Genomic DNA, 14,205 nt, shown 5'->3' with positions numbered 1-14,205 from the left:
AAGTGGCCCAACTTGAAATCTACATCGCTTTCAATGTTTCTGCTGTTTCCATGTAAACGAGCATCGTTTTGTAAACATTGACATGTAAATGCAAAACCGTTGGTTTTTTTCCCTATTTTAGAGGCATGACAAAGACCAACTCAACATTAGAAAGGTTTTTGTTTTTGTTTTTATTTCTTTTTAATGTTATGTCAGCTTGAAGTATGTGGACACTCGTAATCTCTGGTACTTAAAAAGAAAATGGAAGCCAGAAAGAGAAATACACAGAAAAATACTCTCACGGACATACATATTTCAGGCACAAAACAATAAAGAGAGAACGAATTAGAAGGATTGAGTGTCTAATTGCTATAATTATGTTCACCCACTCAAGACCTACAAAAACATTGTGCAGCAATAACAATTACAACTTGTTAAACGCAGATTCTGAGAAGAACTTCATTACAAGCTCAGTTTTTATTTCTTGAGAAAGAGGGTTGTCAGATTAGTTCTTTTGCATATCATTAACGCACCCAGATGAGAATAAAGACAGCTCTGATTTTTAAATTGGTAAAAAAAAACAACTACCTGTGTGCAAACCAAATTGTCTGACGTTATTTGAACCTCAAACAGGGCCGACACTGCCTTGTCGTCATTACACGCCGCAGTCACTCTATGCAGTGCACAATGAGATAAAACCAATTGTGTCTGGTCAGAAAAAACAAGCCGTGCCCTCGTTTGAATGGCGGCAGCTGGTCTGACAATCGGGGAGAGAACAAGAACCTGGCTTCAACCTGGATTAAAGAGGAGAACAATTATTGGATCCATGATTACTAGTTGTTGGCACTGCAACCGGTGGGACGCATGGCTAAAATGATGTGAGAGGACTGCAACAGCCGATTTAACAAAAGCGTGTGGAAGGAAGTGTTTTCACTCAAATAAAACATGCAATCAAAGAGAAATTCGTAAAAACAAAGAGATGAAGCCGATTGATAGAGACGCGAGATCGCCGGGGCCAGAATGTGACAGTGAAATTTAAATGAAGGGATAAAGAGAAAGAAGATGGCAAAACGCAATAAATAAGGGAAAATCAATCCCGCCTCGAATCAGGAGCAACCATCAGGAGAGTCGACTGCGCTCCATCCTGCACAATGAGCAGCAGCAGGCTTATTGTGGGCTCGGTAATCACCGTGCCATCACTGTGAAAGTAAACCTTGCTATCTGTGCACGGAGAGGGAACAATCAGATAAGAGACAAGACAGCTAAGCGCTGACTATCATAGAAAAAAAAAAGGGTTTATTTGTAGACATATTAAAAAAATCCTCCTGAACAGGCTTGTTCTGCAGCTTGCTCTGTACGTGTAGAAAAAAGAAAAAAAGTGTTTTTATATGTAAAAAAAATCTGCATCTCCATTAGCGTGTTACATCCTCTCAGTGTGCGTGAGAAGATGGGATTTCAAGCCTGGACTCAGGTTCTGAACAGTCTCACGGCGCTCAGTGTAGAGGGTGTGGAAGGCTCGGGCTAAACTCAGGAGTGCTGCGTCACAGTTTTCCATCTCCTTCTGCAAGAGACAAACACAGAGCCATCAAACATGCTTTATGATATATATGTTTAATAATTATCTATATTCAAATACAACCCAAAACAACAAACTAGCTTAAGCCCTTCCCAGTAAGCAGTACTACTTTGAACCACGGGGTGGTGTATTGAGACATTGTAACACAGGGTGTCCCGTACAGCAAAGTCAGACCTCAAAATGTTTTATCACTTTATACCAACTCAATCTGTCTCTAACCTACCTGTTCCTACAATTTCAACACGTTATGTTCAATAATGTTGTCAAGTACTGTGGACACAATATGAATTGCAATAAATAGGCAATTTCTTATTGGGTCCAATTTTAAAGCGTGGCAATTGCATTATGATCATTTGTTTGCTCATTTCAGCAGTGACTTTATTGCTTTTAGTCATTTTTCTCTACATTTGTGCCCTTGTGCTTCAGCCTATTGTCAACAGCATTATTGAAATAATGAAGTCAAATACAATTTTGCCAACAGTCTTGATGCAGTAAGACTCTGGCCCCGTTGACACAACAAAGTTTCAAGTGAAAACGCATAATTTTTGCATTTTTGTTTTGATAAAAGTTTCACTTTTACATGGCAATGTTTTGAAAAGGATGGCTATTTACACAGAAACAGCAAAGGCCTATGTATGCATGCAGAAAGTAGTGCACTGTAAACATTGAAGTGCCTTCAAACTGTCTTTCTTTGTACATAAAGTATACAAAGTCATTAATAGAGATGAAGAGTAAATGTTTGCTTTACCTGCCACGTCTTTCTTTCTATAATTAGAAGATAAATGAACAAATAATATAACTTGGTACAATATATTTCCATTCATGCTCCTCCTTCCAGAGTGGGATCATTATTTATCCATTATATTCTCAGCCAAGAACACAATATGTTGAGACGTCCACACTGAGCGGCACTCACGGCTGAAGTCTCGAGGTACTCCAGTCCCTGGCTCTGGGCCCACTCCGTGGCCACAGATGCTTGAACCTCCCGTCTGGCAGACAGATCCGACTTGTTACCCACCAGAACACCTGGATGATACAAAGAAAGCACGTGTGTACAGAAAAATCCTATGAAAAACATTAGAACAAGCCTCATCTGCTTCTGAATACAATTTGTATTTTCGAAGATTTTAGCTTCAGATAAAGAATAAATCATTGCACTGTTTTTGTCTGCTGATATGTATTGTCGTTTGAATGTAAGCTTAAATAAAAGTGAATTATTGTAGGGATCCACTTTAAGGGAGAGTTAAGGAATATTACCTAAGCCTGCCTCTGCAGTGTTTACTTTGTCCTGGGTGGTTTCATGAACTTTGAGGACAGAGAAATGTGCGTCACAGAATTAAAGTGTTGGCTCATTCACCCACAGTGTTCAAAAATGGTGGTGAAAGTCACTTTAAGCTGCTGTAATTCTGATTTATATCACATGTTAGCCACATTTAATATGAATTTTTAACAATCTATCCATTTTTGATAACCCTGAGCCCAGTAAATACTATTTACTTGAGAGGGAATAAAGACATCAGCAGCCCGAGTCTGTGCATCCTCCAATGTGATGCTCAAGCTGAAGTATAACTTCAACAATGCTACAATAATGTGTGTGAGTCCATATTGCTCACTTTTACACCATTGCATAGCAAGTAATGACACCACTTCCTTCTTTCCCAACTTTCCATCATTTTCACACAGATTTCATAATTTGATCCGCAACTCTCCTGGAGATCAAATGTACGCACTGTCGTTTTGTGAAATTCCGCTTCCTTAAATGAGATTATGAACACCACTTTTATGCCCACAGGTTAAATATGAAACTGTAAGAAGTTTGGCTTAGTGTGAAGCCTGGAGACTGAGAAGGGGAAATCGAGTTGGAACTCTGTTTGGTTCAGTCTGAATGAAAGAAAATTCCTTCAACGGTACTTCATCGTTTACCTGGAATGTGCAGACCCCTGCAGTGGGAGCGTACTCTGTCCATCCAGCGGCTGCAGTTTACAAAAGACTGCTCGCTGGTCAGATCAAACACCAGGCAGAGCAGAGAAGGTTCGCCCCACTGTGGCAGAAAATACAACAGATGTAAAGAGGTGTGTTGGTTTAATATTAAGGAAATGAATCGGATTGACAGAAAGAGAGCAGAGGAAATAAATAATGCTCGAGTCGTTCCAATGTCTTTTATATGAGAGTCTAACTTATAAAGACTCCATCTCACCATTTTCTCGCAGGCTTCCACAAATGCCTCCTTTCCTGCAGTGTCAATAATGTAGAGCTCCTGAAGGGGGAGAAGCAAGAAGAATGATGAAAGGAGGATGTGACATACATGAGGTACATTTAGCCATATTAAATGGCTTAAAGTTCCCGTTTTCTTTGGCATTAACAACATGGTGCCTATGCTTAACTGAATACAGATGAGAAACTAACAATGTAGACTGTTAGAAAAAAGTTCACACTGAGGATTCAAATAGATTTCATACCACAATGTCCAATTTTAATGATTTAGAAATGTTTGAAAACAGAAGCTCGAGACCAAGGGTGTCAAACATGTGGCCTGTAGACCGAGTCCCTGCTTGCACATGTTTTTCACATGAAAACTAAATATTTTCATCGCATCTTGGGGGTCCATTCCCATGACAACAGTGCCCGGGGCCACTGAGAATGCAACTTTTTTTAAATGCTACGACTACGCAAGCGCACGCCATGATCGTAGTCAATAGTTCTTCTGCACATGCTCAGTGGGTAACAAAAATGTTGTCTCCAGAGTGTCATGACTCCCAGTCAATATTCTCATGGGACTTGGTAGTTTTACAGTTGACAGTCACCTGTAATAGCAATCCAACTTGGTTGTCTGGCTATACAAATGTCCGCGTACTCCCATTATTAATGTTTTTAATGTCTTGTTGTCAGTGCACATGAGTACGTAGTTTTATTAAAAAAAAAGAAAAAAAAGAGGACCAACTCGTGGCCGGGCATACTAACTACATCCTTTTCAGTGTTTCTGCCATTGCCGTGTAAACAGACATTGTTTTCAAGATATCACAGTGTAAACACAAAGCTTTTCTGAAATGAAAATTCATAAACAAGCTTTTTTCTCTGGAAACTTCATGTATATGGGGCCTCAGCCACCTCACAAGAGGGTTCAATCAGGATGATCTTTCAAAGTCTAAATATAACAACACATTTTTCAATAATCATCTTTCATAAACCTGCTTTTCCACCTTTTTCCACTGGGGGCAGTGTTGTACGAAGCGTACAACTCATAGTGCGTCACAGAGATGTAGAATTGACCTGCAGATGGTAACAACGCTCCTCTCAAAGAGATCAGAGTTACAGCAGTGAAAGTTAGTTAACTTATCGGTAGAGACTTAGTGTCCACATCCTACAAGAGTGAGTTTGTGGGGAAATGCCTGATAAAGGCTGCAGAGGTGAACATGGATTTAACCTGAGAGAAGCACTTCAGCAGAACAGATTGCACACTGCAAGAAAATGTCACATTTATAGGTCATGTTATGGTACAACCTAACAGGGATCCAATGTTACTGTATGTGTCCGCTAAACTCCTTTCTGAGTTTGACAGCCCTGCTTTAGACAAACCTAAATGAAACATTTAACATAATGCTGACATAAAAAGGAGACAACATCTAAACTCACCACGCTGTCGTTGGTCTCCGGGATGTTGACACACTTCATCAGCAGCTCCACGCCTGTTGTCTGCCGAGCAAAGCCAGATAAATTGATTATGTAATGTAATGTAAACCTGAAGAAACCAAAGTGCGACAAAACGCCGTTCTTTAACAGGAAGAATTCCGACTGTCACAATATGGGTGTGCCTGTCTGAATTCATTGAAGAGAAGAGAAGAGAAGAGAAGAGAAGAGAAGAGAAGAGAAGAGAAGAGAAGAGAAGAGAAGGCTGGTTGTCAGGGAGTTGCAGTGATACACAAGGAGCTGTCTGGTGTGATTAATAGTTAGTGTCAAAACATAAGCATTACTAATTAGCGGCTCGGCTCGGCTTGAAAGCAGCTTCACCGTCTGGTCAAATCCCAACCAATCCGTTGGTTACTTCATTTATCTTTCTCTTACACTCAATGTTATTTCCCCTTAATGTCTCTATAAAGAGACTACAGGGTAGTGGGGACGATGATGTCGAACTGGGGGTTAGGGTTAAAATTGGGATAAAATTTGCAAGAAAGCTACAAATTGTACAGATGTGAAGATGTTCTTCCACCAATGTCCGCTCAATTTGTATTAGAGGTTAGATTTTTAGAAACTCCATGGAAACCAAAATGTCACAGGGGTGTTGTGGAACAGTGTCCTTGGGTCTGTGGAAATAAGGCCCCATTTATCATGCTTTAAAGTGAAAAGTGAAAACTTTAGTTGCATTTTGGGTGTCTGTTTACATGAAAACTAAAAATGCAACTATTTGAAAACGGCTTCCCCAGTGGAACTTGTTGAAAAGGCTCCGACTGCCCCCCCCACCACCACACACACACACATACACCACCCCAAGTAATTTACATGTGTTTTTGAGCATCAAGTACATTTCCTCAACATAACCTATTTGATTATGCATGTTTACTTGTTTGATTTTGGCGGATTTTTCTGTGTATTATCTATCTATCTATCTATCTGTCCATCCAGCCATCCCGTATTGTAGTTTGTCCATGCAGAGTTGCCGTAGTTCATATTGTGAGTGACGTTTTCGCCAGGTGTAGGCACAAGCCCCACCCCTGACAGATCTGGCACCTACAATGGTGTTCTGTGCCTGGCTCATGTCAATTAATGAAATCCTGATAATAAAAGAATCTATAATTTAGCTATAAACACAAGCAGCTGCACTTACTGTTTCTCTGGTCAAACTTTGGATTGAACTGAACTGAACGAGGTGGAAGCAGCAAATGGAGTGGGCCCCAAGTAAGCATTCACCACAACCAGCTGTTTGGACTTGGACACAATGCAGAGGATGAAGACAGGAGGTACTAAGGGGCTTTTTAGAACTGAATACAGGGCAAAAAGCATGTGGCTATAAAAAGAGAGTGGGCAGCAGAGAAGGATATTTCTAACCGCTCTCCTCACTCCTGCAAGATCTAAAGGAGTCCTGAGTGGACCGGACAGATGCAGGCTGCCTTTCACGGCGATGTATTCACTGGTGTGAGATCAGTGGTGACCTTGAAGAGGCGAGTTGAGGTTGTTTGCACGTCAGCATCAGACTCTAAATTGATCTGATCTCCGGTGCTCATGCCTAACTAAGCATGTCCAATGAAAGGGGCGAACACACACACACACACACACACACACACACACACACACACACACACACACACACACACACACACACACACACACACACACACACACACACACACACTGTTCGCTCTCACAGCCCCTGAGAAATACAAACACACACCCCCGCGCCTCGGACCAACATTTACTCGCTTCATACACAAACACAGTCCATATCAAGCATCCGGCGGTGTGCATACACACATACAAACCGCGCTGCAGTCCCACTTCAGAGCGGTCTAATGAGCTGGTGTGATGCATAGGAAGCCTCTCGCTGGAATGTCAATGAGGGCCTATTAGTAACAAATAAGCTCGGAATATTGCTAACGGGCCGTCTGACATTTTCAAAGGAGGACGTGAGCTGAATCGCCGACGGCCTCGGCTACCCTTCAAAATCAAAAGTTGAAGAACAAGAGGGATGACTCGGGCGTTTGCACAGGAACTAACTCAGATCAGGGCTGGTTTCTCTTTCTATATGCACCCCAATGGAAAAGCGCTGTCCATTTATCCTGAGGAGAGCAACAAAATTGAAATGCGCCAGGAGAGAAGGACATTATGAAAATCCCCGTTTGAGCATGATGTGTTGAAATCAGGGAAACATACCAATAAAAACATAGCACACAAAAACAGAAATAAAATGCCCCTGCTGTGGTGTGTCAAACATGTGTTCTGCAGACTGAGGCACCATTTACATGACGACGCAATGTTTTCAAGTGAAAATGGAAAACCTTTGTTGCACTTTGGGCGTTGGTAAACGACACAACTTTTTGAAAACGGCTCCCAAGGTGGAACTTTGCAAAAACGCTCCATCTCTGTGGAAATGGGGGGAAATGCAACTTTTAGAAAACATTCTGATTCTGTCTCTATGGAAACTGAGAAATAAACTGTGCAATTGAAAAGTTAAAACGCCACTTCACAGACGTGTGGCTGCTGTGAGGGGGCGTGGCCTGTGAGTTCGGCAGCTTCTTATCGGCGTATGAACAGTCCTGCAGAAAAAGCCTTTTTTTCAGCAGCTGGCTGACGTCACTGCCGAATTTTCTTCTTGTTCTTATGGGTTCAAAAAAGGAGTATGCAGGAGCCTTTATGCTGTACGTCTAACCCGCTCCGGAGCAAGTTATGATCTCAATAAGAGGTCAGAGCTCCGCCTCCTGACCTCCAATCAGAGCTCTTGGGAAATTACCTGCCCATTCTTAAGTGATCGTGATTGGTGCGTTGGTCCAGCACTGAGGCGAGCGGAGAAATTAATTTAGAGTGATCTTTTTGACATAATAAAAGAAATCTTCGGCACTGTGACTTTGAAGGATGTTTTTGTTCCTGACTTGTTCCAAGTCTGTTTTGCCCCACGAGAGTTGATTTGTGTGCCAGTCGAGCATGCCACCGTCGGGTTCACCCACAGAGGCGTGGAGCCAGGACGACGATCAACCACTCTTTTATTAATTAAGCCAAAAACCCCACCAGACACTACTGCCTCTTACAAGCTCTTCTGTGAATCTGTGCATTCACTCCCACCTGTCACACCTATGTGACCAGCGGCTCCTCCTTTATGGGCAGGGAGGTGAGGCAGCACACCTGATTCACATCAGGGTCTTAATCACTTCTCTGCCACAATCTAGAATAATGAGGTTAATGATCACAGCCGATAGAACTGCAGAAACATTAATTTTTGGAACACAGAACTGCTTGTGCCGTAGCGGGGATGAATTAATATTCCAACACAAAACACTCACACAAGAGAAACTCGGCCTCGAAACAACTTGATGGAAAATATAAACTAAAAGAAGAACAGTGAGGAAGTTCAGCCCGACATGCTTCAGCTGAAATAAAGTGAAACCGAGTGATCAGTGGGCGTGAATGTTCTTGGTTTGGACGCAGCAGCAGTGTTACTTTAAGCCTGGTGGATGTGTTTTGAATTCTTCATATTCTCAGAGAATAACTGCTCCTTCAGTAATCTGTAATGGAGAAATCCTGCAGCGCAGTTTATCACAGTTCATAGTACAGGCCTCTGGCATGCTAACTACAGCATTTCTGCCATTTCCGTTTCAACAGACATCGCTTTCCAAACGCTGCTATGTGAACGCAATACATTTCGTTTACAAAATTTCTGAAACGAAAACGCAAAAATAACGTATTATTTGAATCTTGTCGTGTAATCGGGGCCTATATCTTTGCTTCATGGTTCCATTGCTCTCAGTTGCAGTAATCTATGTTTATTGGTTGTCTGTCCCAGGTTTGGAAGCACTGCTTCAGAGTCTTTTGTACATGTAACACTTGTGAGTAGGAAGTTAAAAATATTTCAACTAATATCAAGCGAGTGGCTGGCAACAAAAAAGGTGTTTTAACAGTTGCATAGCAACAGCAAAGACTGTGACCAGCACCTTCCCCGAGAGCATTTCTGTTAGTGCACCCGGCTAATAAAGTGCTGTCTCCTGGACACAGATCCATGCAGGAAACGAAAAGCTGAATTTATCGCTGCTTGATTTTTAAGTCACAGTGATTGCTTGGTTGTTTGTTGCACAGTATGGACAGATCTCACAAATTTTTATATGGCTATGCTAATATCATCCAAAAGTACAGATGTGTCAAGCCTATGTGGGATTCAGCATTCAAACTCAACTTCTTTCTGCTTTCCAAATAATCAAACATTGTGCGAGAAAAAGTGGATATAAGCCTGTGCAGTATGATGTAACGACACTATTGTTGTACTGTGTGTGCGTGTGTGTGTGTGCGTGTGTGTGTGTGTGTGTGTGTGTGTGTGTGTGTGTGTGTGTGTGTGTGTGTGTGTGTGTGTGTGTGTGTGTGTGTGTGTGTGTGTGTGTGTGTGTGTGTGTGTGTGTGTGTGAGTTAAGTACCTGTTCTGGTGGCTTTCCAGAATCCTGCAGTATTAATTATCGACGTTCCTGTCACCTCAGAACCCCCAATACTGCTGACACAGCAAGAGCTGAACAAACTCACTCACACACGCACATACGCACACACTCACACATTCACACACACACACACACTTGGCTCTTATCTAGTATTTACTCACTAACCTGTTCCATACCATAACCAGCCGCACGCTTTAATGGGTAAACGTTGTACATGTGCATGCACGGTGAAGATGTGAATGTGTGGAAGCTGCAGTATTAATGTGAACAAGTGAATGCATGCGACGTGAGTGCGCTGGCCTGCCTTTGCAGAGCAGCCACTTAGACCGAAGCCCTTGAAACATTGACTGAGGGAATCAACGAGCAGCCGTGACCCCATATATCACAGAGTCAGGTTAATGACACGGTTCCCTCCCTCATGCAGATTAGCATAAATAATGCAGATTAGCCCTCTCTGCATCAGCATTAATTGCTACATTATGCTGCTGTGCACTTCAGTGATTCCTGTAGTAGATTTAAGAGACCTCTGCAGGTCCTTGAAAAGCTTGCAAAGTGTTTCACAAAAGAAACTAAACATCCAGCAAGATTAAGATTACAAGGGAGCCCTTTTAGAAATCATTAATAGCTATAATTGCATGATTATACGTTGGGTCACAGCTGAGGAACCAAACGCTGGGTAAACATTACTGCACTTCATAGCACATCTATCCGGCTATTCTCGACACACTGCAGTCTGTTATGTGCTGGCGGCAAGCCAGAACTAAACTTCATGAGATGCTATCTCAGTTGGTAACCAACAGCCAGAATATAAAACAAATATAAGCCTGTGGCTCATCGCTGATCACAATCCAATCTTTAAATCCTTCAACATGTTTTACAACCCCTCTCTGCTCCCAGAGTGTGATGGAAATATAACTGTTCTCCTTGATGGCCGGTATCTCAGTCTGATTCCTCTGCACACACAGGGGTGTATTTGTAAATAAATATTGATTGATTGGTATTTGGGCATTAATCCTTGTATTACAGGGATGGATCAGACCCTCAACTGTTAAGTCTGTGCTCTCACCATGCTGTAGTTCTTCTGGAAGAGACTGCCATCACTGAAGAAGATATGAGAGAGGGCGCTTTTCCCCACTGCAGCATCACCTACACACACACACACACACACACACACACACACACACACACACACACACACACACACACACACACACACACACACACAAAATGTAATAATCTGTTTTGCTTTTCCGGGTTCAGCCATCACTTAAATGCTGTCATGAACAACTATAAGAGAACAACATTTAGATTTCTTGTCAATTATGTATTTTGTGCAAATAACTGTCAGATATAGTGTATTACAGCTGTGGTGGCTATAATGAGCTCATAAACATTGCATTACTATTATTGAACAAAGTGAACTAAACTGGAGGTTTCTAAACGGGGCACAGTGGGTGTTACGGATTTAACTGGTTTCCATGTTGCCTGGTGACTGATTTCCTTTGACGTCCACTGTTGCTCCCAGTAACGGCATCTATTAAAACGAGACAGAAATCCGTCCTTGCAAACCCCGTTTAAACAGATCCACATAACATTTCGAATTGTGGTGACTTTTGTCCGTCTTACTTTAACATCTGCTGTTACACCAATGGACGCTTAAGGCGGTCGACCACCAGTTAAGACGGAAACCAGTTGATCCGAAACCCCGGGTTAGCAACAGCTCCGTTAGCATTAGCCTGTCGTACAGTCACGCTCACACGCAGACCGGACGAAACCTTTAATCCCTTACCGAGGAGTAGACACCTCGCTCTCAGCTTCACCATGACAGCCGATAGCTTCGGATCACTGAGAGTGAACTCCTCCGATTTACAGACGAAGCTACATTGGCTTCTTCATTGTGTTTTTTTTTGGCTTCTTTCTAAATATCCTTCCCTCTGAGGCTCTGCAACAAGGATACAACACGTCTCCTAGCAACCAACCATGGAGGAATCCGATTGGTGGATGCAGAAGACGCGTAGAACGCGTAAAAGGGCTTTCATTGGCTGGCGTAAGGAGCGATGACTCCCGGAAAAAAACTGTGTTTTTTTTGTTTTTGTTTTTTTTAAACGTTCTTGAGTTATAAAAACTTTAAATGGACGTAAAACTGGCTTATTTTACCAGGGTGGAGAAGAAGTTAATTTTTATTTTGGAGTAAGAATAGCGAGAAAGGCAAGTTTTTATACATTTAAGACCCTCCAGTGGTTGCCCACCAGAGGGCGGAAGCACAAAAAAGGATGCAGGCAAAGGAGGAACATAATAAACTCTACAAAGACAAGCCCCGCAACTGAATCAAACCTGGATCAGCTTGCGGTGATGCTAATGTAAACCAAAGCGCCACATTTTCAGCCATAACGTATTGATAATTATTGATATGAAGTGATAAAATATAATCTGTTTCTTGTTCAGTCAAAAATTTTAATTCTTGCAATATTTTTTTGAGATTGCAGTCAGCTGATTTCGTTATTATATTGAGTGACATAGAGTCAAGATGAATAATAAAACATCCTCCTCAGCACATACAGGCTGCTTGATTGCAGCTCATGTTCTGTTTCATCTATTTCATCAGCTTTTCTCTTTTATGAAGAGAGGTTTTCTTTCATATTCACCAAAGGGGCTTTGTTCTTCTTTAAGGACACCAGTAATATATGAAAAAAGAAACCCTCACAAATTACGTTATAATTAACATTATTGTGTGCTTTAGGTCTTTTTTTTATTTACTTCTTAATGCAACCAAATGAGCAAATGAGATTTTCTTCTTGTTCCGAGCTGAAAAAAACCCTATTTTTCTTCTAACAATAAACGTTCTTAAGTTAGAAAAAGGGGGCAGATTTTTTTCCCGTAAGAGATTTGATCAAGATTGTCAAGTAATAATTACAGTCATTCTAAAATAACACACAAAGATTAGCTCAATCATCTGTCATACTTGTTTTAGCAGTCATAATAGATTAAGTTCTCTGTGAAAGTTATTCTTCCTTATCCGGATTAAAATGTTCAATTTAGATAAAAAGGTTTTTGAATAAATAGGTAAACATTATATTGATTACAATAAAACTATGTGATATGGAATGATTTATTTAGTCTTATTGCAGTAAAACTGAATATATTATCCCTTCTAATAAGAAGATAATTCCATTTTAACTTTAATTTCATAACAATGAAAGCAAATATGCACTATTGATGCCCAATGTAATGAACTCAACCTATTGCAGTTAATCTGAACACAGTGATATAATGTGAATAATGAGAATAGGCTTCTCAGTCTGTTATTTGGAAGAAAAAAAAATATTTTCATTTAAAATGGAGGAAAATTATATCCCGCTTTGCTCAAGCACCCACAGTAACTATTTTTTTTTACTGTACATCTAATAATTTAGCATAATTTATGTGGAAAAACAGCCAAAAATATTAGTCAAGAAAACTTTATTGAAGAAGAGAGATTCTTTAAAATTCTGGGCTACACAGTGGAGGTGTGGTTCGCTCTCTCAATTCACAGAATCTCATTTGTTCAGATAGTGGTCAGACCAGTTTGCATGTTCCAGGAAACCCACGCGCACAGAGGGCTGTGTGCGTGGGTTTCCTCTCACAGTCTAAAAACATGCATATGAGGTTAATTGGTGACCTTAAATTGGCCCTTGGTGTGAGCATGAGCGTGTGTGACTGTCTGTCTTTGTGTGCGTTTGTCCTGTGATGGACTAGTGACATGTCCAGGGGGTGTGCTGCCCTCTTCCATAGTTAGCAACTCATCACCCTGCACAGGATAAAAGCTGTATGGAAGATGAATGGATGGATGAATGGTGGTGAAACTATGGGACAGAGATGCACAACACAAACTAGTTTTTCTTCTACTGCACTACTTGTCCCTGGATATAATGTGAAATATGTTTCACACACTCCACATATATTGCATGACAAAATAATAAATAAAAAAATTTAAAAATTCTATATATTTTTCTACACATGATATGAAAGCGAAGCACATTTGTTTTTAAGATGGCGGTAAAATTATGGTATTTTAAAAACTGTTTTTATGTTCGATATCAACTTTTTCCATTTATGTTTTGTGGAAGTCAGATCTTAGAGTGTTTTTTTTCAGTAAATAAATATTTATCTTAAATATGTAATTGTTTATTAAATAAACGTCCCTACTGGAACAAACACAGTGCGCGTGACTCTGTGGTGAGAGCGCGCTCCGTCAGAGGCGTGATGACGGAGGCGCGTTCACGTGGTAGCCACTGGCTCCTTAGAGAAAGAGAGAGAGAGAGAGAGAGAGAGAGAGAGAGAGAGAGAGAGAGAGAGAGAGAGAGAGAGAGAGAGAGAGAGAGAGAGAGAGAGAGAGAGAGAGAGCATCATCAAAACACTCCCTACTTCCTTGCAGCCATCAGGGAGGAAGGAGAAATCTCGAGGTTAAACGTAAAGAAAAGCAATAAGAGGAGGCTGTGCGCGCCGTAGCCAGGGGAGAGACAAGAGGCACGCGCCTCCATC

General features: G+C 41.2%; 1 protein-coding gene across 1 annotated transcript; it reads right to left on the bottom strand.

The window, feature by feature from the left end:
* Positions 1-213: 213 nt before the first annotated feature.
* Positions 214-11,607, bottom strand: ift27 (intraflagellar transport 27 homolog (Chlamydomonas)). Its single transcript, XM_080520804.1, has 7 exons — positions 11,474-11,607; positions 10,751-10,830; positions 5,189-5,248; positions 3,753-3,812; positions 3,479-3,596; positions 2,472-2,581; positions 214-1,540 (listed from the first exon to the last, which is right to left on the bottom strand). The coding sequence occupies exons 1-7, from the start codon at positions 11,505-11,507 to the stop codon at positions 1,400-1,402; spliced, it is 603 nt and encodes a 200-aa protein (XP_080376930.1). The 5' UTR covers positions 11,508-11,607; the 3' UTR covers positions 214-1,399.
* Positions 11,608-14,205: the final 2,598 nt, after the last annotated feature.

This window comes from Blennius ocellaris, assembly GCF_963422515.1.
Source record: "Blennius ocellaris genome assembly, chromosome: 3".
Classification (NCBI taxonomy): domain Eukaryota; kingdom Metazoa; phylum Chordata; class Actinopteri; order Blenniiformes; family Blenniidae; genus Blennius; species Blennius ocellaris.
The sequence above is the reverse complement of the archived record's forward strand: the minus strand, read 5'-3'. Positions and strand labels throughout refer to the sequence as shown.

Excerpts from the sequence above, each read along its gene's own strand:
- ift27 (XM_080520804.1), bottom strand. The coding sequence starts at position 11,507 with ATGGTGAAGCTGAGAGCGAGGTGTCTACTCCTCG. Across the intron at positions 10,831-11,473 it reads AGCGAGGTGTCTACTCCTCG|GTGATGCTGCAGTGGGGAAA; the intron begins GTAAGGGATTAA and ends GTGTGTGTGTAG. Across the intron at positions 3,813-5,188 it reads CGGAGACCAACGACAGCGTG|GAGCTCTACATTATTGACAC; the intron begins GTGAGTTTAGAT and ends CTCCCCCTTCAG.